This window comes from Periophthalmus magnuspinnatus, chromosome 6 (genome assembly GCF_009829125.3).
Source record: "Periophthalmus magnuspinnatus isolate fPerMag1 chromosome 6, fPerMag1.2.pri, whole genome shotgun sequence".
Taxonomy (NCBI): domain Eukaryota; kingdom Metazoa; phylum Chordata; class Actinopteri; order Gobiiformes; family Gobiidae; genus Periophthalmus; species Periophthalmus magnuspinnatus.
Window position 1 is genome coordinate 30956307 of NC_047131.1, and position 26484 is coordinate 30982790.

At 43.8% G+C, this 26484-nt stretch overlaps 1 protein-coding gene across 3 annotated transcripts in view; it reads left to right on the forward strand.

Moving 5' to 3' along the window:
• The window catches only part of dusp8a (dual specificity phosphatase 8a), a 54195-nt gene extending 36905 nt beyond the window's left edge, over positions 1 to 17290 (forward strand). Inside the window, exons 1-5 of one of the 3 annotated variants that reach the window (XM_033967453.2) lie at positions 6291 to 6844; positions 12928 to 13094; positions 13202 to 13361; positions 13623 to 13746; positions 13989 to 17290. In XM_033967453.2, coding sequence (XP_033823344.1) covers positions 6727 to 6844; positions 12928 to 13094; positions 13202 to 13361; positions 13623 to 13746; positions 13989 to 15198 — 1779 coding nt within the window. In that variant the 5' untranslated portion in view covers positions 6291 to 6726 and the 3' untranslated portion in view covers positions 15199 to 17290. Of the gene's footprint in view, positions 1 to 6290; positions 6875 to 12927; positions 13095 to 13201; positions 13362 to 13622; positions 13747 to 13988 lie in introns of those variants that run through there. The other 2 variants (XM_033967452.2, XM_033967451.2) reach the window with 2 other exon arrangements.
• Positions 17291 to 26484: the final 9194 nt, after the last annotated feature.

Here is a 26484-nt window from a genome sequence, read left to right on the forward strand (position 1 = left end):
AAAAAAAACCCCTTCAGCGTTTCTGTAATATCAGTGGAACATCTCCAACCAATATTTCTTCACACATTTGTCATTCTGAGTCACGCCGCATGGGCAGGTGAGGTCATATTTGAGTTGTTGTGTAAATATGAAATTGATGACAGTTGCGCCGGGGAGTCATTGTAATGCTCTGAGTTCACTGTGCAAATAATAGGAGCAGGTGAAGAGTGTGACCGGCCCGGGGAGCAGATGGCGGGGCCTGGGTCGCCGGTGGAGGACGCTGCACGTACTGGTCCGGCTAATGAACAGTGAACTGATGTGAGGTCTGGCTGTCACTGCGTGCGTAGCTTCCACCTCAGGCTTGTTTAAACTCAGCTGTCAGCTCCTCTTTGTCCAGCTCTGCTCCGCACACTTGTACCGGGGGGTTGTCGTTGGCTGGTCTGACGTGTCGTGGGATGGGGGGGGGTTTGAGTTGGTCGTGTTAAGTGCTGCAGGGGGCCAGCGGTATCCAGGCTCCAGCTATTAACATTTAGAAGAAAATAAGCATCCATTTTGCTTGAGTGGACTTGTGTGGACAAAGTGACCTCAGGGGAAATCAGAACACGGCCTGTAATGCACGAGCCACGTTTGAGCCGAACGACAACGTGGTCCATACACATATCGGGCTTCAGTTCACCGATTTAAACGTGCAAGACTTATTTTATATCCTCTATAATGTTGTCTCCTCGTCACAAACAGACCCGGAGTTGTGTTTTGTTTCATTCACACACGTTTAACGCACAAACTCTGCAGATTTACGGCTACAGTTGTCCCTCGCTATAGCACGGTCTCGCTGTTTTATGGAATTTTTTTTTCAGTTTTCATGCTTTTTTGTATGAACGTGCCTTGTGTTCTGCGTCCTGATTGGCTGTTGGACTGTAGACCATTGTGTTGTGCATCCTGATTGGCTGTTGGACTGTAGACCATTGTGTCGTGCGTCCTGATTGGCTGTTGGACTGTAGACCATTGTGTTGTGCGTCCTGATTGGCTGTTGGACTGTAGACCATTGTGTCGTGCGTCCTGATTGGCTGTTGGACTGTAGACCATTGTCCATCAGTCTCCTCCGTGCCGTGTCTCCTGTCCAGTACAGAATGTGTTCAGACAAATTTACATAAACGTTGGATCTCAGTGTGACTCTGAAGTGCTGTACGTTTGCAATTTGTTTCCTCCCCGACAAAACCCACAATGTCGATGAAACGTTCTGCACCGACAAAGACGCCTACGAAGGTTTGAACTTTGAGAGAGTTTAAACGAGAGAGAAATGTGAGAAAATGTTAACGCCTGTGTGAGAAAAGTGTATAAAGTGTGTGGTGAGGGGTTTTACAGACAAAAACATAGAGAATAATGTAAAAAATAAAGCTGATACTTCGCGGATTTCGCCTGTTGCGGGTTATTTTTAGAGAGTAACCACTGTACATAACATTAGAACATCACTCTTAAAAACTTTCTTTCGTTATTCGAGCATGAATCCCACAGTATCGACTTTGTTCAATATACGCAAGTTGGAACAGTATTTTTTGGGGTCTTTTGTACTTTCTCTTTGCACTACTGGGACATTTTTGGTTATTTTTTGGCTGTATGATCAGATTTAAGCCTTAAAAGGTTGAATTAAAGTGTGTGGTGAGGGTTTTTTCAGCTGTAAAACTGATATAATTGCAAAAAATAAAGCTGATACTTCGCGGATTTCGACTATTGCGGGTTATTTTTAGAACACGACCCCCGCGATAAACGAGGAACCACTGTATTTTCTTCTCTCAAACAGAAAACTCCCACTTAACAAAAGCTAAAACATCTTCATGGACATCACAAAGTGGAACAGAGCATTTTGAGCTTTGCAGATGTAGACGGACTAATAATAAAGTGTGACTCAAACATGTGTGAGTGAAACAAATACGCAAAAACTCCAGGTATGTTTTTGATGAGGTAACGACATAATGACACGGTTCAAAGCTTCACAAGAGTCAATTTTCGCGCAATATAGAAGCTTTAACTTCTGCTCACAAACATATACTCTGAGAATCTGGTGCATACTTCCTGCTGATTATCTCCAACTGAGATTTTTAAGCTCTTCATCAGGTTTTACGAGAGCCCGGCTGCTCTGGAAACCCCCCCGGTGTCATTTATTAGTTTACCCTGGGATGTCTGTGTGTTCTTTTCGTATGTGCTTGATTCGGTGTGTATCTCGGCGCATGTTTCGACTGGTGCTGACGACCTGGGGGGTAAAGCTGTTTGGAGGCGGGGGCTTTCTGCACGGCTGAGGCGAGTGCCCCCTCCTCAGGCTGCAGATATAGAAACGTATCTACGCCACACGTCTTTTATCTCACAAATACAGAAATCTGCCTCTGCCTTCGTCGGTCTTCGCTGTGTTTTGTGCTCACCTCTCACCGTTTTCCATAATTTAAAAATAACCTTTAAATTCTTGCGCCCCTTGAGGGTTTGTTGATTACGTTTATGCAGTTAAATAAACAAAGCCATGTGTATTTTTGATACCGGCCTCTTGGATGTGCATGTTTAATACATACATCCTGCTTTACTAATGTTCCCCCGGGAGATGACCGCACCATCTGAGCTCCTCTGTCCCTGCAGATTTCAGACCCCCTCCCCACTGATCTAATCTAGCCCCTCACATCATCCTCCCCTCTCTCCCTTAGCGGCTACCTCACCCCCCAGGCATGTCAGCTGTGTTCTCCTGTAGGCATTACATCACTCCCAGAGCAGCCATGTTACTGATCCCCTGACAACCAGCATTATTAACACTCCCAGGTCCACATGTTTATATCAAGGTTTATATTGGGCCAGGTGCTGGACATCATCATCAGACCAGTGTCTGCAGTGCACCTTCATCTGCACGGTGTGTACACAAACACACAACAGACGCACACATACACACACAGAAACATACACACACACTCAAACACACACACACACACAGAAACATACACATACAGGTGCTGGACATCATCATCAGGCCTTTGTCTGCACTGCACCTTCATCTGCACAGTGTGTACACACACACGCCCAAGCATGCACACACACACATACACACACATACACACCCCAACACACCCCTGCACAACACACAAAAGTATACGCACATGCACACACACACACACGCACACACTCCTGTAGTCCTCCTCTAAACTTGCTTAAACTGATGATGTTCCAGTCTTCATCACTTTAACCTCCTCATCCGGGGGGTGACGTGTTTCATTCCTGCGATATCCTGACAGATGATCCGTGGTGTCGAGTGATGCTCCTGTCACTGCTCGTCTCAATGAGCGGCCGAGGAGCGCGCTGATGAGAGGCATTAAATATACGACTATAAATAAAGTAACTGCATTAAGACGCACCGAGGACACTTCATTAAGTCCAACCTGAGCTCATGTCATAAACCTCAAGTGTGAAGGTCTGGAAATATCAGACGTGATAAAGACACGGACAGAGCAGCTAAGGACTAACAACATTTATATGACATGAAGTACGACATGAAGTACAACAGAAGTACAACAGAAGTACAACAGAAGTACAACAGAAGTATGACTGAAGTACAACAGAAGTACAACAGAAGTATGACTGAAGTACAACAGAAGTATGACTGAAGTATGACTGGAGTACGACTGAAGTATGACATGAATTACAACAGAAGTATGACATGAAGTACAACAGAAGTACGACTGAAGTATGACGGACGTATGACATGAAGTTTGACTGAAATATGACCTGAAGTATGACATAAGTATGACATGATGTATGACTGAAGTATGACATGAAATATGACCTGAAGTACGACTTAAGTATGACTCAAGTATGACTGAAGTATGACTGAAGTATGACAGAAGTATGACAGAAGTATGACATGAAGTATGACATAATGTATGACTGAAGTATGACATGAAGTACGACTTAAGTACGACTTAAGTATGACTCAAGTATGACTCAAGTATGACATGAAGTACCTTGTGTTTGTTCTGTCCGTCTGGATTAGTGTCTAGAGCCCGGTCTACACTCCCCTCTCCTCTCACTCTCACCTTTACTGCGTTCGTTTAATAAAAATACGACAGATCCAGTGGAGTAAACACCTGCAGACTCAGCTCCGTCTCTGCTCTGATATAAATCTTGAGTTGTCCATTAGTCGCATTACTGTGGCCCTTTGACCTTTCGATCATATCCCTGCTCACATTCAGCTCACTGTTTTGGACTGTGTACGCGTGTAAATCGCAGGTTGCCGTGGTAACATACCTTAAAAGCGCGTTGTAAATCAAATCCGTGTCAGAGGGCGCGGAGGGGGGTGCCCAGAGTGACCGTCCCACCTATTTCTGTCACTGCAGGGCAAACACTTGTGCAGTCAATAAACGGAGCGAGCTGTCAGTTATAGCACGCTGGCTTTAATCCGCTAATTAACACACCTACTATTCTGGACGAGGTTTGGCCGCTGTGGAGCTGCGGAGGGGCGAGGCCGGAGCCGGGGGTGTTTACTTCACGCTGTCCTTTGGTGTAGTTGTTGACTTAGACCCAGCCTTTGGTTCTGCAGGTGCTGGACGGTTGCGTATTCTTAGGTTTACTGTTTCAAGGCAAACTGCTAGAACAACCAAACGGAGATGTGTGGATTCAAAGCAAGACCTGCTCCGCTTTTGAACCCCCCCCCGACCGCACCCGCCGCACGCACCTGCCGCACGCAAATCAAAACAAGCTCGTTCTAGCGACGCGTGTCTTATCAGCTCACGGCTTTTCACCACGTTTTATTCGCAACAGAATCAGCGTTTTTCACAAAGCACATCATGTATCTCACCCCACCCCTTTTTCGCTGACCCGTACTTGAAAGCGGGGTGACGTAATGCAGTTTCAGGCCCCCGTGCGGTCATACGGGCCTTTATAACGATCAGATGAGGTCAGCCAGTCAAGCAGATGGCCAAATTGAACCAGAAATCTTGTGTAAGCGCATATGCCATTTTTGGGGGAGTCTGGGCGATGACCGAACTCGCACCCAACTGACCTAATTTGAGTTCCTCAGCAGCGACATCATTTGGACTGTCAATCAAGTACCGCTGGGTTTTTAATTACGGACTTCGCCAGCAGATTTGTCATAAGCCAGCTACTTAGACGTGTTTTAATTGGTTATTTTGCGCGCCGTTATTCCGTGGGATTTGCAGACAAAGACTCCCGTTCCAGAGGTTGTGCTAAGTCCTGCGCGGCTCTGTTTCCATAGCAGGTCTTGTGGCCCACGTTTTTCATTCCATAGTAAAGTACCAGCAGTCGACCCTGCACATGCATGATGGCTGCCGACGCGGAGCCTGTTCCTCTGCAATTAACGCAAATGTATTAGTCATATACAAATTATAAATCTGTCAACTGGGCAAAACGCTGTTGGAGGGAAGACGTCCGGTTTGGATCAGCAGACCTGGACGACTGAGGGATTAGGAAGACGTCTTATACAAACTCGAAACATTTTTAAGGCTTTAACTATGTGCAAAATCTAAGATAATCTGTAGTAAAGCGAGTTTTGTGTCACATTAACAGCATCAAGTCGAGTATAAGTGGGTCAAATGTGCACAAAAATGCGTTTCACAACTTTTAAAATGTAAAACTTTTGATGAATCGGATTGAAATGTGTGTTTTAATGTGTTTTTCACCTGCACATGGGAAGCAGCAGGAGCTAAATCTGGTACAAATCAGCTTTTCTCTTGTAAGATTAATGAATTTGTGCGTGGTTCCAAACAAATAAAGAATAAAAAAAGAAAGAAAGAAAAGCCATAGGGTGTTCTACCCCTGTATTCTACATTCAAAAACATAATATACGAATAAAACTTTACGTACATAGTGTGAGACTCGAATGCGTTCATGCAATCTCACAATATCTCCACTGTTGCTAGCTCTAGTCTGAAATCCGTCTGCTCGCTGTGTCACATTCAGGAGGAGCAGCAAACATAACTGTTGCGTTAGGGGCATGTTCTGGACTCTTCTTAACAAAGTGGCTTTTCAGAGCGAGGAAGAGCATGTGTCTGTGTTAAACATCGCCCTGATAGAGGCCTGTCCAGCGTAGCCCCTGTGGCCGCATATTTGCTGGCTGAGTAAGGAATGTGGTTACATGCCTTAGACATTAGCTATGACGGAGTGCTGGCTCCAGAGAGAGGGAGGGAAGAGGCGGAGGCAGTGAGCTCATTCACCCCTGGAGCTGTGGAGAGAAGAGCGGAGAGGGAGGGGGCAGAGGGAGGAGTGTGAGAGCCACTGAGCGAATGAGAGGCGGCCAGAGAGGAGTAGCAACAATAGTGCCCTTCTAACTGTGGACTCAGACGCACGGAGCTCAGAGACAGAGACCAGCGGCGGCGCACGGACACGCTTCAGCTGGATGCACTGGTGTCTTTTTCGTTCAGCGCTTTTTTCGCATCGCCGCTTCTTTCCTCTGAATATCTCCACGCTGCATTTTTGTGGTCACTCAAAGCACAAGGGATTTTAGCCAGATTTGACTTTTTCATTTTGAGGAACGCGTTTAGAGACACTCGGGACTTTTGTCTTTCTTCACTGGATGATTTGATCTGGAACTCTTTGGTGCATATGGGATTTTTACTCGTGCCCCAGTCCTTTTGTTGACATTGTCCAACAGAAGGCTATCGATCGCTCCGTCCCGGCGGAGAGAGGAGCTTCTGAACGTTTCCCCCCCCCTCCCGTCAGTGCCTGTGTTGTTGTGAGCGGGACCAGCGCGTTCGGGGGATGCCTCTGGATGTGGTGATTGCCCCCGCGGAGGACTGCTTTTGGCCCGAGCTGCAGGAGACCGACATGAGGCTAAAGATCAGGGTCCGGAGAATGAAGGAGGGGAGGGAGCTACGAGGTGTGTATTCACCTGGACGCACGAGACAAGGCATGTGTGAGCGCTCTCGCAATGATATAATGGCTGACAAGTGAATGGGAAACACATACTGAAAGTGTTGCATTGCTTTTGGCGTCTGTGGTTGAGTGTAGCGGGATGGATTGTTGATCTTTTGTTATGAGCTTGTGTTGGAGCGTTGTACCTTGCAAGATGAGCACAAAGGCACAGCAGGCAGGAGCTGTTGAGGTATTCCAGTCCAGGCACGCTGCAAATGCGAGCTAGAAGTGAAGAGAGGCTTTTGGACGTGCTCCGCATTGATGTTGATGGCTACAGCAGGTTGTATTAATAGATCACAGACATCCCTTCAACGCGGTAATTGTTTTCGCACTATTTACGTGTTTATGAGAACAGAGAAGCCGGGGGGGGGGATTAGGGGATGACATCATGAAGGCGAGATTCACTCAGGAGGAAATGTGATGGGCTCTGACCCGTGATGTGACTTAGTGCTCCAGAGCTCAGCCTGGGGTCATTCACATGTAAAAGTGTCTCAAAGACTTCTCTTCTTCCTCTTTCATCCTCTTCCTCTCTGTTTGTCTCGCACGCTGAGCCGGTCCTCTGTACAAAGCCCTGTGTTATTGGCACGAGTACGGCGTTCCCTGCAGGTGACATCGCACCTTTCACACACAGATGCAGCAAAAATAAACCAAATATTACACTTTAACTTTAACAGCAGGACTTTTAAAACACTGGGTCTTGCATAATCTGTAAACAGCACAATATTGCATGAAATATTCTTTGCAATCTTTGTGTTTTATTGGATTTATTAGCAGAGTAACGCAATAAAATGACTTGAGCATCACCCATTTAGCGCTTAAACTAAATGCACTGTTTCACTTTGCAGGCTGCATGGAAGTTAGATTAGATATCAGGCGTTAGCACACCTGCCGAGCTTCACACTGGCTTCTGTGTACTTAGGCACACGCTGGCTAGCTCTTAAGCCTTCTCGCTATTGAAGGAAACACAATTATCATCCGGGTTCAAAATAGAATTGTTCCTCATGGGTTATTCTGAGGCAGACTCACACGTAGCCTTCACAGTGTGAGAATAGACCTGTGAACAGAGAGCAGGAGGCCTCGGAGCTGCAAACACGAACGCAACAACAGGCCGCGCTGATCAAAGTCACACAGGTCCGCTATCTGTCCGGCGAGATAGGAGATAATAAAGAGTTTAATCATCAGCCAGAGACAATGAGGTGGTGGAACAGTATTTAACACCCCCCTGGACCTGACGCCTGCCTCAGAAAACGATGACCTCATCCTCTTCACTCATCTATAGCCCTGAATAAAGGCATTTCTGACAGACGGGGCCCCCTTGTGCCCGCTCCTGGCTCGAGCAGGAGCAGGAGCAGCGGCAGCAGCAGCACTCTCTTTGTGGATCTGAGTGGGACATGTGTGCAATGATGTCATGTTCGGAGTACAAGGGGCTTGGGGTAAAGGAGGGGGGAGTGTGTGAGGGTGTGTGTGTGTGGGGGGGGGGGGTCACATTGAGATGCTAATGTACCCTCTGTGTTGTTTTGGGACAGCTGGAGGGGCACGGAGGATGGCGTCATGTCTCTCACGATATGGAGCACAGAGAGGGGAAAGTCATTCAGGATAGATCAATGTGCGCCCCCCCCCTCCCCTCCCTGTCCCACAGTAGTGCGTGCCCCCTCTCTACTCCATTAAGGGACGAGTTAAAGGCCAACTGAAAGCAACACAAGAGCGGACGGAGGGAGGGAGCGGAGAGGAGAGGGGTGTATTGATGAGCCAGTCAATGGTCCAACAGCGGTGATGTAACAGCGCTGCTCCCATTAACCACAGCGCAGGCAGCAGGTGTCCGATTCACACAGACTATATCTATTTACATACATTTATTCTACTGTATTCTCAAACCACAAGACTAAAAATAGCTCAATAATAGACCAATAAGTGCTGTTGAGTTTACATTTTTGGTTATTTATATACACTACGGGTCAAAAGTTTGGACGTACCATCTCATTCAGTGTATTTTTTATTTATTTTTTTTACTACTTTCTACATTTTTATACAGCAAAAAACTCTTAAATATTTTTTTAAATTTTTTTTTAAATTCAAATTCTCAAACTATCCACCTTTTGCTTCATCGGAAAATATTTAATACTTATTTAACTGTTTTTCTTTGCTACATAAGTCTATACATGTTGCTTCATATATTTCCTGTGTTCAGTGTGTATCTAAAGTGTAGAAAAAGTAGTAAAAATAACTTTAAAGTGCCTAAATACAGGGACAGACACTTGATCACATGACAGAAGTAGGCCGTATGGTTTTGACAGGAACAAGTAGGAAAAATCAACAGTTGCAGTTTGCATAAGTGATGAAGTCACAGGCGGAGCGCTGCCGGGGGCGACACAGTGCCCTCTTTCCCGGCTCCGTGTTTGGCTATTCCTGCTTTTTTCCTTTTCCTCATTTCTCTGTGTGTTTAGAATTGGCTTACTCACATCCTGGGCAAGTTTATTTTCCAAAAGTACGAGAAATATGACGGCATTGTAGAAATATGGGAGGTTTGGCAAGTTTTTACCGGTTGACTCTCTTCCCTTTGGAACAGTCCAGAAGCAGCAGACTGACTTTTGTGTAAACTCTTAGGGACGCACCAATCCAGCTTTTACAGTTCCGATACCGATTTTTCGATACTATAGCTTTAAGTGTCTGCCGATACCTGATCAACACAGACTGAAAACAGCATTTATTTCACTTTAAACAAAAAATAAAATAAGAAAGAAGCTGTTATAACTGCAGAATCAGCTTTGTTTAAATAAAAGTTTAAACATTCTGAGACTTTCTGGCCTAACTACGATCATTAAATTGTCTTGTTACGTCAATTTATACGTCCAAACACCTGATCCGATATCAAATCCAGCGAGTTTTTCAGTATCGGTTCAGATATCCAATACCAGTGACTCTCTAAACTGAAATCTGTCAATCCAAAATGATGTAACACGATTGTAAGCGGGGTAGTTTTGAAAAGTGCCTTTGTTCCAATCAGGTGAACTCATCTCCCAGTTGTCGTTGTGAAGTCATGGACAGCTGTGTCGTTGTGTGTCACTGGGTATTTTTGGTGACCTCAGGGTGACTGTACTGTGTGCATAGAAACACGCTCCACGCTGTCAGATCGGAATGGGCGCGTGTGTCATGGTTATGGGAGGAGAACGTGAGGACATGTCTGTTTGAGTTACTGTACGTAGGTGTGTGTGTGTGTGTTCGTGCGCCCTTTGGACCCTCTGACGTGAGCCTGTGTGTGTGTGGGACAACTGTCATCGCCGTCGCCGGGCCCCCTTCCCCCTGTCACCATGGCAACCGCAAGGCAGATGATGAGGCGACGGTGACGCGCTATCTGCTGCTGCTGCTGCTGCTGCCGTAGCTAACGACCGTCGGGTACCACCTCTGTCTGGCTTTTGAGAATTGCGAGAGGTGTAATTGCGTTGACGTAATGGGAAACGTAATGTAATAGCTCTTAAAGTGGCTCTTATCTGGAATTCGTTGTCTACCAGTAACAAATGACTCACTTGCGTCTACATTTTGAATAGTTTTTTGAAGCGGTTAAGCTAAAAAATGTGGTTAAGTTATGGTCTTGTATGTGTTTTGTTGTATTGAATGAAAACAGCCTTAATGTTGTATGTAATGAGTTGTTTTACATCACAATATTGTACAGGGGAAACATATTTAACACAGATGAATATTAATAAAAAGCAGATTTTTGTTGTAATACGGTGAGTCAGCAGGCCCGTCGACAGAAATTTCAGGGCCCGGGGCAAGAAACCTCACATGGGCCCCGCTCTAACATACATTGATAGGAGGATGGTCCAATTTTGGGCCCTTAAGACGCTGCGGCCCGGGACAAAAGACCACTTTGTCCTCCCTTGTCAATCCCCTGCTGGTCACTAATAGAACTGCAACATTTGTGCGTTCACCTTTTGGATTTTTCAACAGAAAGTTAGGGAAAATGTGGCTCTTGCGCTCTTAATCTGAACTACACAACCTCTTTACAATATGGCACGTTCTTGAATGTTTTCTCACTTGTATATTTGTATTTTTAGCCGCGTTTTCAATCACGCTGCTCACATTTACACTTTCTCCCACTGTCTCCATCGGAACGTCCGGTCTTGCCTTTCTAACAACTCCCTAACAATGTTCTCACAACCAAAAGGAAATAATTGTTGTCTGACGCGATGCTTTTCCTGTTGATTTAACAATTCCCTGGAACATTCTACTTCCTCACATACTATGAACTTGTAGCGCCGGTGGCTAAAAGCGGTGCGATTTATGATGTTGTGTTTCCAGTTAACTTTAAAAACAGAGACGCTGGGAAGTCTTCAAAGAACTCCTTTTGTCTGTTTTATCAATTAGCACTGCCTCCAGCGCCACTGAACGAGGCTCTGGTGGCACAGGGAGGGCGAAAGTATTTTTAGCTCCGGTACAACAGAAGTCAAAAGGTTAGATGCTAGCTAGCACAACACACTCTCCTGTTTCGTCTTATCTGATTGCTCTTTAGTTATCTAACCATCCCCCCCTTCCACCCAATTTCTCCCCCCACAAGTTGCACTGATGTCATTCCTCGTCGGTTGCCGTTAATAGCGAACGACCCGAGATGCATTTCTTAAAGGGAAAGCAACAAGTCCAAACGTGTTGTGCGCTGTGCAACTTTTCTAGCGGAGAATAGACAAGCTACTCGTCTCCATGGAGATGTCATTGCTTGGATTTTAATACTGAACTGTAGATAGAGACATGGACGTCCAAAGAAAGTTGCAACTCCGTGCTAGGTCCAAAGACAAAAATTGCAGCATGGAAAGAACAGCTCAACACCGCAGAAAATCCCAGTTTTGTGTAATTTTAATAGCACCACATTGTGACGTTTCTGAGTCATAACGTCTTGACCGTATGGCATGAAACTACACTTGAATAACCGCAAGTTGGATAGGTTTTAACGCCATATCGTGCAACTTTACAAAGCAGGAAACAAACACACGGTAGACCCTCCGCTCGCAAATTTAAACGTTTCCGGATTAGCTTGTGCATGACCCGCTTCTGCAACCTGTCGACCTCTTTTTGCACATTCGCAGCGTGGACTTTGGCTGTACGTTTGCCAACTGCTGCTACATGAGCGGCGCAGCTGGGTGTGCGTTACAACGGAAGGCGAAGTTCTTGGTGCCCTGTGCTACTTTAGAGCAGTGATGTCATGTCTCACTCTCACTCTCTTTACACTGGTGCGTCCCAGATTGGGTCAGGCAGGGCTCCGGTAAGATTAGGGCCTATAATCGCATTTCGGGGGCGCTGGGTTTCCTTCAGGCATTCCACGGAGTTTGACTTAGGTTAAGAATGGGCCTGACTACACCTCACCCCCTCCTCTTGGCTGCGCCCCCACCCTTTTGTTATATAACCACTGTAATTCTCTATAATCATGAGTGTGCGAATTAGAAACAGGAAAAGTGAGGGTTTGCAGGAGTAAACGTTCGCTCTACTGAATGAAGATAGCTTTAATATTCTGTCTAATGTTTAATACAGATGGAGGCGGCAAAAATGTATTGTTGAAACGCAGAACGTGAATTACAAACAGCAAAAGTGACGATCTGAAGTAGAGTAAACATTTGCGCGCTTTGTGTTGGTGTGTATTGTGAATGGGATGTTCACTGGGCCTCTGTTCCAGCACCTGTGGCCTCTCTCATTCCCCGGGCCTGACGCAATGCTCCGCTACAGGACATGAGCTCATGCAGGAAACAGAACCGAGCGCTCACACACACACACACACATATATGCTGAAAGTGGAGCCGCCTGCCTCTTAAAGGGACAGGCTCGCACATTCCTGGCCGCCCTGCAGTTCACCCCACTCGCACACAGAGACTCTTTTGCTCCCGTCGCACTAGAGGGGCCCAGACGTTGTATCCCAGATTCACCTTTGAGTGAATGCAGCGTCTGTCTGCTCTACTAATGTTGTTTTTAAAGACTGGGGTTCACTTCATATGATGTTTTCACGGTAGTGCATGAATGTGCTGTGTAAACTAACCAACTCTCTCTTGTCTTTTGTTGCTGTAGGAGGATTTGCTGCGTTCTCCTCTTGTTTCCCGGGTCTGTGTGAAGGGAAACCTGCCACTGCTCTGCCTATGAGCCTGTCCCAGCCCTGTCTGCCAGTGGCCAACGTGGGGCCCACTCGCATCCTGCCACACCTGTACCTGGGATCACAGAAGGATGTCCTCAACAAGGTGACTACACACGCCCTTTGAACCATGCATCACTGTCAGATCACTGTCTCATTCTGTGTCACGGGAACAAAACATGACCCTACCTCTTTTTAAACGTCTCTCTACAGGATCTCATGGCTCAAAACGGTATCACGTATGTGCTGAACGCCAGCAACACCTGCCCCAAGCCGGACTTCATCAGCGAGAGCCATTTTATGCGTATCCCAGTTAATGATAACTACTGTGAGAAACTACTTCCCTGGCTGGAGAAAACCAATGAATTTATCGGTGAGTTTACATCAGACACTGCAGAAAGCTTTCGGTCACTCCCATGTAGTTCTGAAGAGTACAGAGACATTTAATATGCCACAAAAATGTCCACGTGCCACCCACGGAACAAAGTCAATGATACACCACATCCGTTGTGTGTTTCCAGAAATGTCTTGTGCTTTGAGCAAAGTGTGATATTCTCCAGAGACTCTGCCCTAAACATGAATCGTGTCAGGATCTGTGTGATAATAATCTGTGACTTGTCCCTTTTCCCTACAGACAAAGCCAAGGTGTCAAACTGCAGAGTCATTGTGCACTGCCTGGCAGGAATCTCACGTTCAGCGACCATCGCCATTGCATACATCATGAAGACAATGGGCTTGTCATCAGACGATGCCTACAGGTAAACATGCTCCGCCCACCCACCACCAGCTGAGCTAAGGTGTCAGGGCTTGAAGAAAGACAAACCACTCTTAAAGGAAATGCTAGACGACTTTCCGATCCTCCCTCCATTCATGAGGAACTAAACATTTGTAGAATCCTTGGCAACAGGCTTTACAATACCTGTCTAGTTAGCACATATCTGACTTCTGTAAAAGAGTTTTCCTACTAATTTACACATTTTTTCTTGTTTTTTCCTGTCAGGTTTGTGAAGGACAGAAGGCCGTCCATCTCTCCCAACTTCAACTTCCTCGGTCAGCTGCTGGAGTTTGAAAAAGGACTTCGTCTTCTTCAGGCACTCACCTCAAACTCAGATGCTGAGAATGCTGAGAGCAGCAGTAAGCAGCACTCGGAGGTTAATGGGGTCGGCACATGTTTGGAAATGAATGGACACAGCAGCTATGAGTCATCTGTGGCAGAGCCGCAGATTCCTTCAGAGCCGAAGCTGCCGTCGCCCACGACGCTGCAGCAGGGCTTTAATGGCCTGCACCTCTCTGCAGAGAGGATCATGGACACGAACCGCCTCAAACGCTCCTTTTCTCTGGACATTAAATCTGTGTACTCCCCCAAAAGTCAACACTGTCCCACGTTGGCACCCACACATTGTGAGGACGTCCCTAAGCTGTGCAAGCTGGACAGTCCTAGTTCAGGCTCTTCGAACGGTGTCTGCTCCCAGTCTCCCGTCCAAGACAGCCCCAGCAGTTCGTCCGACTCGCCGTTCCCCTCTCCAGGAAGTGGAGGCAGCATCGGAGGGCTGGGTCATGGGGGTCCTGACGGAGTCCATCGGTCGTCCAGGCCTCGAAGGAAAGCCAAGCACAGCTCGAGCAGCTCCCCTGTCCACTCCCAGCCACAGCACCCACCCCAGACCCTCAGCTTGTCCCTGGACAGCAACACCCCGTGTGGGGAGGAGAGCCTGAAGGGGTCACTATTACTGTCCCTGCCCTCTCTGCCCAATGTGGGGTCTGGGGCCATGTGGACCAAACACAGAGACACTGTCCAAGCCACTACTCCAGTCACTCCAGTCACCCCCACCACAGACGCCCCCTGGCACTTTGGGGCAGACGAGGGGGGAGACATGGACCTTGGAGTCAATGGGACAGCAGAGGAGTCAACACTGAGGTTAGGGAGCAGTTCGGCCTACGTGGCGTTTGGGTGCAGTGAAGGTGCTCGGTTACGCGATAAATCCCAAAGGGAGAAGCCCCCTACGGGACAAACGCAGAGAGACCACCGAGACATCACGTCCACGACGTCTAACGGTGCCAGCACCGGCGGGTCGGACAAACAGTTCAAGCGACGCAGCTGTCAGATGGAGTTTGAGGACGGCATTTCCGAAACGCGATCCAGAGAAGAACTGGGCAAAATCGGGAAGCAGTCAAGTTTTTCGGGGAGCATGGAAATCATTGAGGTCTCCTGACAGATAATGGACATGAGCTCAATTGTCCCAGTGGGGCAACAATGGACCTAGAAGGAATGCACAAAGACAAAAACAAAGGGATACAGACTTTTACGTGCTCCCTTCATCGGCAGTGTTAAGACTTATGTGACAAATAGAAAACTGAACTCTTTGCATTTGCACCAGGACTACAGACAGAGCCTAACGGACGGTGCATTGCAGACCTGGGGGACATGGAGAAAAGGGGGTAACAGAAGGTACGGATTCATTACTTGGTTGAAAAAAGAACTGAAACAGGACAAGTGTTGTGTTGCATCCCTAATACAGTATATGGAGACTTCCTGTTATGACAGACTGAACCTGCTTGCCTGTGGTCTACTGTAATGTGGGTGTTGAGCTTGTGATCTGAACCAAGCCTTGTTTTTCCTTTTCAAAGCTTCACCCTAAAAAACATTATCGCACGGCTACATCCAAACCTCTCCCCTGCTGTGTGCTCTGTAACATCCAAAAATGACTAAACGTACCACCACAGCACAAGTCTATCAGCATGGACATCCTCTATCAACGGTACAGCGTCAAAACAATGAAGGATTTTTGAGACTTTTGACCCCAGACAAAGTTCTCCCTAAAGCACAGACTTAAACCCGTCGTATCAGTGTTAACCATGTGATGGAGAAGACGATTCGGGATGGACCCTCCCATTACCCCCTCCTCATTCCACCTATGGTCACCACTGAGCATGCACCAAAAAGGCTGACTACAGACCGATAAATACTATATATATACATTATGAATATATATGGCAATTTTAATGGACTCCTTATAGACTTTTTGTTCAGTTATAGTTTAATTTATTGTATTGGTTCATTCTGGTAATGAGAATTAATATAATGTTTTGTGGATTTTCATTTTCTTTTGTTGAATTATTATTATTATTATTGTTATTATTATTATTATTATTTGCTGTATGGTATTTATGAACACAATGATACAAGTACACACATCCAATGAGCAATATGTGCTGTTCCTTCTTTGGGAGAGTGAATTACGGCTTTGAAATGCACTTTTCTGCTTTCTATGACAAAGTCCAGTTACTATTGACAAAAGCCAAGTGTGGAAGCTGGAGTCAGTGTTTTGGTGGTAGAATGGCTCCAATAGCACCATTTTGTACGAGCTCGTGAAAAACTGTCCCAGCTCAGCTCAAGTGTTAAATGAAGAGACTGTTCTGTTTGTATGCAACGTCAGTCAGAGCCGCCGCGTGCGCTCTGAGCTCATTTCCATATTCTCAATTTTGAAATCACAAGTTGCCATTTATTAAAGCTTGCATAACACCAGGTATATGCAACCAGCGGTGCAGACTGTCCTCACAGAGCCAGCACCTGTTTGCCATAGTTTCAAAAGCTTCCCACCAAAGCTTCTGACAGGCTCACACTCAAATCTATACAACTGTAAGCACTTGTACATGTACTAGGCCCCACACACACCCTTTTCATTCTCAGGGGATCTTTCAGTGAGCCAAGCCCAGTGCAGGGTACAGCCGTGCTGCTGCTGCCGGTACATCAGCACAATGCATGTCCATAAAGCTCTTTCACTCTCCTCTTTCTATTTGTATTCGTTTTGATTTCCCAAAGCTTTGATAAAAACGATTGAAATGAAGCCCAAATGGAAGACTCTCCTGGTGCGAGATTATTTATTTATAATGTTTCATGTGTATTTTCTTGCTTTTAGCCCTGATTAGCTTTTCTGTCTGACCTTTGACCTCCTGCTATTGCAGCTATGATAAAATCTGATTCCAGTGTTGACTTTTTGTCCCAATAAAAGGCATGAGGCTCAAGCAACCTGTCCTATTTTTTATACATGTCAATGCAGACGCAGACTGTCCCACCTGCTAAAACTGTGGTTATTATTATGATTATATTATTATTATTACTATTATTATTATTGTAAATAGCAACGCATCTAAGAACACTGATGAGTTTAGACGAGTTTTTAAAGTAAATCCCGATACCTTTGGCTGCTTGACGCAAAATACCTCAGGTTCTCTTGAAAGGCTTTTCCTTCCCCTGTAAATGTTTTGTGAAAATGAGACAAAATACAGACATGACAAATACAACTACCTCTCTGCTTCTTCTTTTTCTGTGTGCGTCTGTGCGTGTGTGTGTGCGTCTGTGCGTGTGCGTGTGTGTGTGAACGGGCCGGGGGTCTAAATGGGGATTTGGGGATTTCCACAGAGCACACAGACAACATGACGACATCCTTGTATTATTGATTTAGTGTGTAACAAATTCCCGTCCGTCCACATAACAAGCCATATTGATTTTTTCTCTTTTACTCAACAGTGAATGGTGTGTTTCCATTCACGGCTGATGTGAATAATTTATCATATCAAGGTCATCTTTGTATTGTCCGAAATAGAAACTGGAAACTGAATGGGACAGAGCGAGGCATGACGCTGACATAGAACGCTTTATACGACTCCTCCGATGAGCCGAGGCCTTATACGATGAAGAATGTGGTAGAAAATATCCACGGGTCATGAAAAGTCAGGAAAAGTAAAGTGAGCACCCGTTGCCATAGAAATTAACCAGTGAAGACAAAGAAGTACGTGAAAAAAAAGTAAGTAAAAGTACAGAAACCAGAGCAAAAAATACTCACATAAAGGTAAAAGTATCACATGAAAAATCGATTTAAGTAAAAATATTAAAGCATCTGTTTAAAAATGTAGTTAAAGAGTAAAAAGTTAAAATATTTTGTTGTTTTAAAGCTTCAAATGTGTCGATTTTGCTGAATTTTTAACAGAAACAATTGATTTAATATTTTTTCCAGCTGTTTTTATTTATATTCTTATTTGCTCAAATTATGAACGAGTTAATAAATAAATAAAACTTTAGCCTTTTCAGCAGCTCTTAAACTATAATAAAATACTTTTATCTTTCAGTCCAGTTCAGAAATGTAATGCAGTACAAAGTACACACACTGTCTCTCAAATGTAGTGAAGTAAAAGTAAAAAGTACCCACTTAAAAACTGACTTAAATACAGATACTTAAATATATATATGTACTTTTAGGCGTTATGCTTCACCACTGCAGTTAATAATTACAAATATATATCTTCTAAATGGCAAAGTCCTCAAAATGGCGCCTATAAATAGTAATGATATTTAGACTGTATTATGTATTTAGAGTCGCACCAGCCAAAAAATGCATAATAATGAAGAAAAAAACATATTTCACATATAAATCGCACCTGAGTATAAGTCGCACCCCCGGCCAAACTAAAAAAAAAGTGCGATTTATAGCTCGGAAAATGCGAAAATCAAAAGTTAGTCAGGGTTTATGAGTTTTTTCAGTTTTAATTTTGCTCAGCTCCTTTTGCAGCGTGTGTCTTATGAATAATAAACTGTATTAAACAACACCCACAGTCTCCACACTCCCCTGCACCTGCCCACACCTCCACGCTCTCCCTGTGTCTCCACGTGTTTCCTCAGGGCTCAGTGTTTCCCCATCCACCTGCACAATAGGCTAATCCTGCAGCTCGCTAATCCTCACCAACATCCTGCCAGACGATCAAATGCAGAGGACAAATTTCCGAGAACAATGAAGTAGAGCGGCGCTAAACAGCCACGCCGAGTGACGTCTGAGCTCGGTGTGTCATCTCTGCTTTGCCTCATGGTCTGGCTCTATCCTCGGACTTCCTCTTCACACTCCCGACATACACCAGTGGAATTCATGACTTCACCGCGCTCTTTCCACACGCAGCCTCGTGCTTATCTGCCCCGTAGCTGTATCTTACATATCACGGTGCTGTCCAGGGCGTGGTTTGGTCCGTGATGTGATGTTTGCACAGCGGTAAAAGAAAAAGATGACGCATTGCTAATAACGATAGCATTTGCATTGAGATAGCACCTGGTGTAAGCAAACGGTTGGAGCTCGACAGGTGCCAGAAGTCAGGTTTCCATTCATTTTTCACATTGACTTTTAGAAAAAAATTTAAATATTAAGAGTTCAAAGTGTAGAAGTGAGGATCTTTTTGTAACTGCTGCTGTCAGACTCGTTATTTTGGTCTTAAATGTTCGTATTAATCCGCTGCTGATGTATTTATTTCACTATTGTGTCCGTAAATCAAGATATGAACATTAATAACAGACAAACCAAGCGTTAGCAACAGGTTTGATTGACAGTGTTGCTAAATACCCGCTCCCTGCTAAACCAGTGGTGTTGGCGGGAAGGGGCGTTACCTTCAACAGCCTCGCTCCTGATTGGCTCTTTGGTTGCTATGACACTCGAGGTTGAAAGTCCGAATACGGAAGCCGACTCCAAATTAGCCGTTATAACTGCTAGCCTCGATTAGCTTCATTTGACTGGAGCCAAACTAACCAGCTACGTGCTAATTAACATCCATAACGTGGTTGTTTTAAGGCTTTAAGGTTGGGTAAAACGTAAGATTCTGAGAAATGTTTTATTATCCATCGTTATCTCAAAGAATAAGCTCTAAAACTACAATAAACTAACAGACAACAGGTCGTTTTTGGACAGCACTTTAACCTCACAACAAGAGCGTCCCGTGTTTGAGTCCCTCGATGGGGATTTTTGTTTGGGATTTCCACGTTCTCCCACATGTCTGTGTTGGTTTTTCAGTTCCACTCACTCTGGATTCCCCTGTCAACCCAGAACATGTACGTGCACATATCAGGCAAAATCATCCAGGTGACCCAAGCTGCACTGAAGAACTTAGTCGATGTAAAAAGGTGACAAAAGCAAGAGTCAAATGCAGTGGGAAATGTCCTTTTAAGAACATTTAAAACTCCACTGCGTAACATATAGCCAAAAATTTAATATTTCTGTTTCTTTTTTGTTTGCTTGTTTGTTTTCTTTAATAGATTTGCTAGCTATCTCACTTTGCTAGCAAGCTCTTTTATAAAAAATGGAAAAACATAAAATAAACAACCTATTAAAATTCAAATTAATCAAAATAAAGACTACCTGATTATTTTTATATGTAGAATACTTAAGTTTGTGGCGTTGTTTTAAAGTTTTTATGCCTCAAAATTAGCATTAGCATTAGCCTTGAGACACAAACATGTCTCTTTAAAAACACAGACGTGTCCTCGAGTAAAGTGTTCATTTTATCTGTGTAGTTTTAAACCTGTTGTCAGCCTCTGACCCATAACTCACCTGCAGCTCCCTGTCCACAGCCTCATCTTTAAAAATCTATTCATTTTAGTGTGAATCTGCTAAAACGGATGCTTTTATTGCACTGGAAAATATGGAAAAACACTGTGAATTGGCTTGCATCTCCACAAACCTGACTTTGTTTGCCTCCACGGAAATGTTACTTTGGTTAAATTAATCCAAAATAAAACATATCGCCACAGAGAAAGTTTCTAAGTATGATTTTCCTTTCTATTTCCATGTCATTGTGCAGGTGTCGGACGTACAGGGCGTAAACGGGACGTCCAAACGTTACATCATCGTTCACACATTATCATGACCTGCACTTTTCTTTTCTTTCAAAATCATTAAAGTGTGACAAAGAATTTCCCATGAGCCTCTGCACTTATGGAAACACGTATTGTCTGTTGTGGAGTGGAACAAACGTGTGAACTAAACAAAGACACAGGTATTTGCCCTGAGAGAAAACAGTTCCCCAAAGAGCGTCCAGACCCACGGGGACCAGTCTAGTTCAGCTGGTAGTTTTGGTTTCACGACGTCATAGTGGGATTTTACATCATAAAATAAGAACGGCATAACCTCAAAGCGGAATCTGACCGGCGATGTGTGAATTTGGGCTAAAAATGTTGCGTTTAAGCTGTAGACAAGTCAAAAGCTTCTTCAGTCTTTCCCACGACGTTGTTACCGGCTTCTTTCTTCACTGAGCGAGCAAAAAAATGTAACGGAAACGCACTGGCACAGCTTTTTCAGTTACCAATATCAATACATAAACTCCAAGAAAACTAACACCAGAGTACAGACTGAAAGTACATATGTATTTACTTAAAACGCAAATAAATTATCGCAAAAATACACCCAGCCTGCCGTAAATTTCTGACTATAAGCCGCTACTTTTCCCCACGCTTTGAACCCTGCGGTCTATACAAAGGTGCAGCTGTTTTATAGATTTTTACAGGTTAACGGCCACCAGGGGGCGTTCTCCAGCAGTAAACGCAAAAGTAAAACTGGCGCGGGGAAAGATTATGCGCTGAAGAATACACTAGTTTTGAATTTGAACTGTCATTTTGCGCATCATGGACACAGCCTCATCATGAAAAACACACGAAGAAGCAAAGGATCTGTCCATGATAGAAGGAAATAGAGCCACTGCACGTAAGTTTGACCATGAAAGAAGGAAATAGAGCCACTGCACGAGGAAATAGAGCCACTGCACGTAAGTTTGACCATGAAAGAAGGAAATAGAGCCACTGCATGAGGAACTAGAGCCACTGCACGTAAGTTTGGCCTCAAAGAACTGATGGTGCGACGTTGGAGGTGGCAGCGAGAAGAACTTAGTCAATGTAAAAAGACGACAAAATCTTTCAGAGGAAATAAAAGCAGACGACCCGTGTTGGTGCTGTTTCATTTTCTAAACCTGCAGGTGTGTTCATTCCGTCTTACTGTCATGTTGGTGCCGATTTTCTGGCACAGTTTGAAAAAAAGGGTGTCTTAAATCAAAACTCTTTCTGTGTAAATGTGGCTTATATTCAAGTGCGGCTTATATATGGACAAAATTGAGTCTTTTTACAAATTTAGCTGGTGCGGCTTATATTCAGGAGCGTATTATAGTTAGAAATTGACGGTATATTAAAAAAGACAGTTGAGTTTTTAACCATGTTTCAGTTGTTTCCTTCTCATTTTTCCTCTTGAAGTTGTATTCGCAGTGACTGGTACGTGTAAGTAACCTTTAATTGCTTGTTTTCAAAACGCCATTTTGCTGATCAACTCCTGTTTTCACCTGGACACGCCCACTGTGACGTACTTACTTCGTTCTCCAATTGTATTTTCTTACTCCATGATATGTGTAGGATTTGGAAGGAAGTGTCGCGTAGTCATTTTGGTACAAATGAAAAAAGAAAATGTGCTGCTCACTAGTGTGATCTGCAGCTGTCCATAGGGGGCGCCAACAGCTACATGACGCTTTGTTGTGATGATGTTTACGGCGACGTCAGCTCCCATTGGACACCACAGTTTTCTAACACAAAGACAGCGGATTTGTTTCTTCTATTAAGTCGTTTTAGATGAACATTGTGATTTAAAATATGCAAATTCTAACATAACGGTCATAGATTATAACTATAGAGCGACACAAGAACAATATGTCGGCTTTAAGTAACTGTCAGTGCATTATATAAAAAAGTTTAAACATTCTGTGCCAACAAAACCCAGCCAATATTATGCTGTCTTATTACATTTTTGGCATAATCGTAAGTATGTACAGTTGGTGGAGATATGGGGCAGGTGAAAACAAAGATTTTCAGACAATTCAAGCCTTAAATGCAGGTTTCTCAAACTTAAATTCACCAAAATACATTTTCGAGCTCACTAATGACGATTGTTACTCTTGAAAGTCTATTATTTGCGTTACAATGTTGTTTCCTCATCAAAAACATGAATGAATGAAACAAAACACAAGTCCAGGTCTGTTTTTGAGGCGGTAACATCATTATAACGACTTAAAGCTCACAAGAGTCAGTTTGGCGTAATGTAGGACCTTTAGAAAGACGTCGATACTCCACTTTATTGTGAGCCTCTCGTCTGTGTGACCGGGACGAGGCAGTGTGATAATCCTCTGTAACAATGTGCTCGGAGTGTTTGTTGTCCAAGGTGCCCTCCGCTTGGATAATATGGATCAGGAAACCTATCCGAGCTGAGCTGTGCACTTCCACGGCGGCTCTCTGGTTGCAGATAGACTGTTCTGTTTCAGCACTTTCAAACAGCTTCCTGTGGGATTTTTCATTCAGGATCAACTATATTTCTGCCTACTTAAGGCTTCACTGACGGAAACCATGAAGGCAGTACTTATATATATATACGCACGCCTGAGCTCATCATAGTGAGCTCTTTGAAACACAAGATTATGACAGAAACATGAACGTCTTGTACATTCTATGGGCCGTGATATGGTGTTATGTAAGAGTGGATATTTTTGCAGTCCAGAAATGTGCTAGAACTATGTATTTGGGGTTTAAGTATCAGACAAAGGTGAAAAGACAGTAAAATTAACCACAAACGTCGAAAGAGTAGAAATATTAATGTTTTTTTTATTATATACACACACACACTGTCAAAATCCCAGTCTGTCTGTGTTTTCTGTGTTGTCTTTCCTCCTCCCGTCTGAGCCTGGAGCTGGGCGGAGACTCTGGCACCGCCCACTACACACCTGCAGCCGATCAACAATCGAGCCTCCAACTCTGGAGCACAAAGTGACCGAGGATCCTCCACACGCTGCCAGATCGTCAGCGTATCCTACAGTTCTGCTTGGCTCAGTCTGTTTTTTGTGGTTATGGTCGTAGTTCTCAGTTGGTGTTTGTCGTTTTTCCCCAGATCCCGTTTCTTGGACCCACCTTGCACCTCCGCCTCCGACCCAGCTCCTCCAACCAGCGTTCACATCCTCTTGTTTGTAAGAAACTCTAAACTTTAATCCGTGTCTGTATTTTTGATCCCCCAGACGTTACGACACACACACACACACACACACTCTCGTTCAATGTTTTTTTCTTGTTTTTTACTACTTTCTACATTTTATATACACACAGAAGATATTAAATACATGAAGCAAGATATATGGAATTATGTAGCAAAGATAAAACTTCTCAAATTCTCAAAGTAGTGACCTTTTGCTTTGTCAAAAAATATTAAAGTTATTTTACATAATTCAATATATAGAGAAAGTAGTAAAAAGAAGAAGAAGAGAAGCTGGATCCAAACTTTTGACTGGTATTGTACATCCAAGAAAAGACTGGTGCTGTTTAAACATACACTACTAGTTAAAAGTTTGGACTTATTTTATTTATTTTTATTTATTTTTATTTATTTTTTTTTATTTTTTATTTATTTATTTTATTTTATTTTATTTTATTATTTTTATTTTATTTTATTTATTTTTTTTTATTTTTTTTATTTAAACGTATTGTTTTATTTTTTTTATTTTTTTTTGTTTTTTTTATTTTATTTTTCAATACAAACATGAATAATTTTATAGATCACTCACCTCTAAAACAATGGCAAATATGAGCAGCCAAAGTTAAAATCTGAATGCTACAGTAATTTATCCTCCTTTTATATTGTCATCGTATAGTTTCCCCTTTTAAAAACAAATACACGCCCATGTGAAGGGGAATCGACGGGGGGGGGGGGGGGGGGTATGTTGTCCCATGCCTTGGTGCCTTAGGGGCCCTTAACTGGAACCTCTACTATACTACTATAAATTAATATTAGAGGGGGGCCCCATGTGATCATTCCTGCCCCGGGCCCTTAATTTTCTGTCGACGGACCTGCTCATGAGATGCATTTCTGTTTTTGAGTCAATAAACTATCCTAACTCATTCATAAAAAGATGCAAAATCAGAATTACTATTAAATATTGGGAGTTTGGGGCCATGTTGTTTTTATTCTCTGTGTCTTTTGCAGATTAGTGTTTAGTTCTCAGTCCCTGTAAAGTTTGTAACAGAGGCTCACACAAACTCCACAGCCCATCCTGATCCTGCTTCTTATCTAAACAAAACGAAATGACCCGGGACCGTCTCTCCAAAAAACGACCCGCTCCCATGCTCCTCGACGCAAACGTGCACAGGCAGCACATCGAGGCCTGCTAATGTTTTACGCTGCCAACTGAAAACCTGTTGTGTTTGTGCCAGTAAATCCCCGGTTAAATGATGTGATAAATGTGCGTAGCATGTGTGCGTATGTGTGAGAGCGGGCGTTTATCACATTATGGGGACCACGCACCTAAACTCCGCCCACAAACAAACTTCAAAACAGAGCCGCTACACTGGGCAGTACCTGGACGACAAAAGAACAGAGTGAGGGTGGATGAAGGGCGGGGTTTATACATATGAGGAACGGTGGTCTGCAGCCAGTGTTTGTGATCAGGGCAGTCCTCTGTGATGTCACCAACTACTTGAATATACAAATGCCACTAAACGCTGCAAACACAAACTGTATTTTCAGGAGTTTAAGTCAAAAAATGCGTAATAATGAAGGAAAAAAACAGGGTTGTCAGTGTGACCGTAACAAAGATGTGAAATTATTTACTCAGATGCGATTTATATTCCACAAATAATTCACATCTGAGTATAAGTCGCACCCCAAACTATGAAAAAGTGCAACTTATAGTCCAGAAAATACGTTAATTTTATTAGTATTTGAGCAAAAAGCTGCAAATTTACCCAGTTTGCGCAGTTTGAACAGTAGATAAAGCTGTTTTCTCGTCACAAACAGACCTGGAGTTGTGTTTTGTTTCATTCACACACGTTTGACACAGATATTTAGGCTGAGATCTCATGCGAAAAACACTGTTCCACCTTGTGACGTCATCATGTGGTAATACAGGAAGTGCTCCACTGTGTTTTTAAACTCTGTACACCTTCATTTCCAGAATAACTTGGATGATTTCAGCCCTGGAATCGCCAATCTGTACTGAAAAAAAGATAAGAAAGGCAGCTGTTAAATTGAAAACTACCACTTCATGACATCACAAGGTGGAACAGAGCGTTTTGAGCTTTGGAGATGTAACAGACTATTAATAAAGTGTTACTCAAATGTGCGTGAATGAAACAAAACACAACTCCAGGTCTGTTTTTGATGAAGCAACAACATTATAACATGATTTAAAGCTCATAAGAGTCAATTTTGTGTGATTTTGTGCTTTAAAGTCGCTGTAAAAAGGCGGATTTGGCGTTTAGTTCCACTTTAAACCTGTAAAAAACACTTAATTAATGAGGACCTATCTCTTTTATACATAAACATTTAGCTATTACCTCGGGAATGTACCTTCAAGTTGGTTAAAACAGGTTAAAGTTTGGTTTTAAGATCACACATGTACTGACTGTGGTTAAAGTTAAGATCAGCGTCCAGGAAATGCACGTAAATCGATGTAACGTTCCTCAAAAAGCATGTAAAAACCCAGCGTGCGTGCGTGCGTGTGTGGGTACTGTCCTTCTCCTGCAGCAGGCTGATGGCTACCAGACACGTCCATGCCAATAGGGCTGCCTGGCGCCTCATCCCGGGCCTATGGAAACAGTTAGCAGTATTACGTCAGCGCGTTCTGCTTTTCCACTTGTGCACACACGCATGCAAGTCTCTCCATTCTCA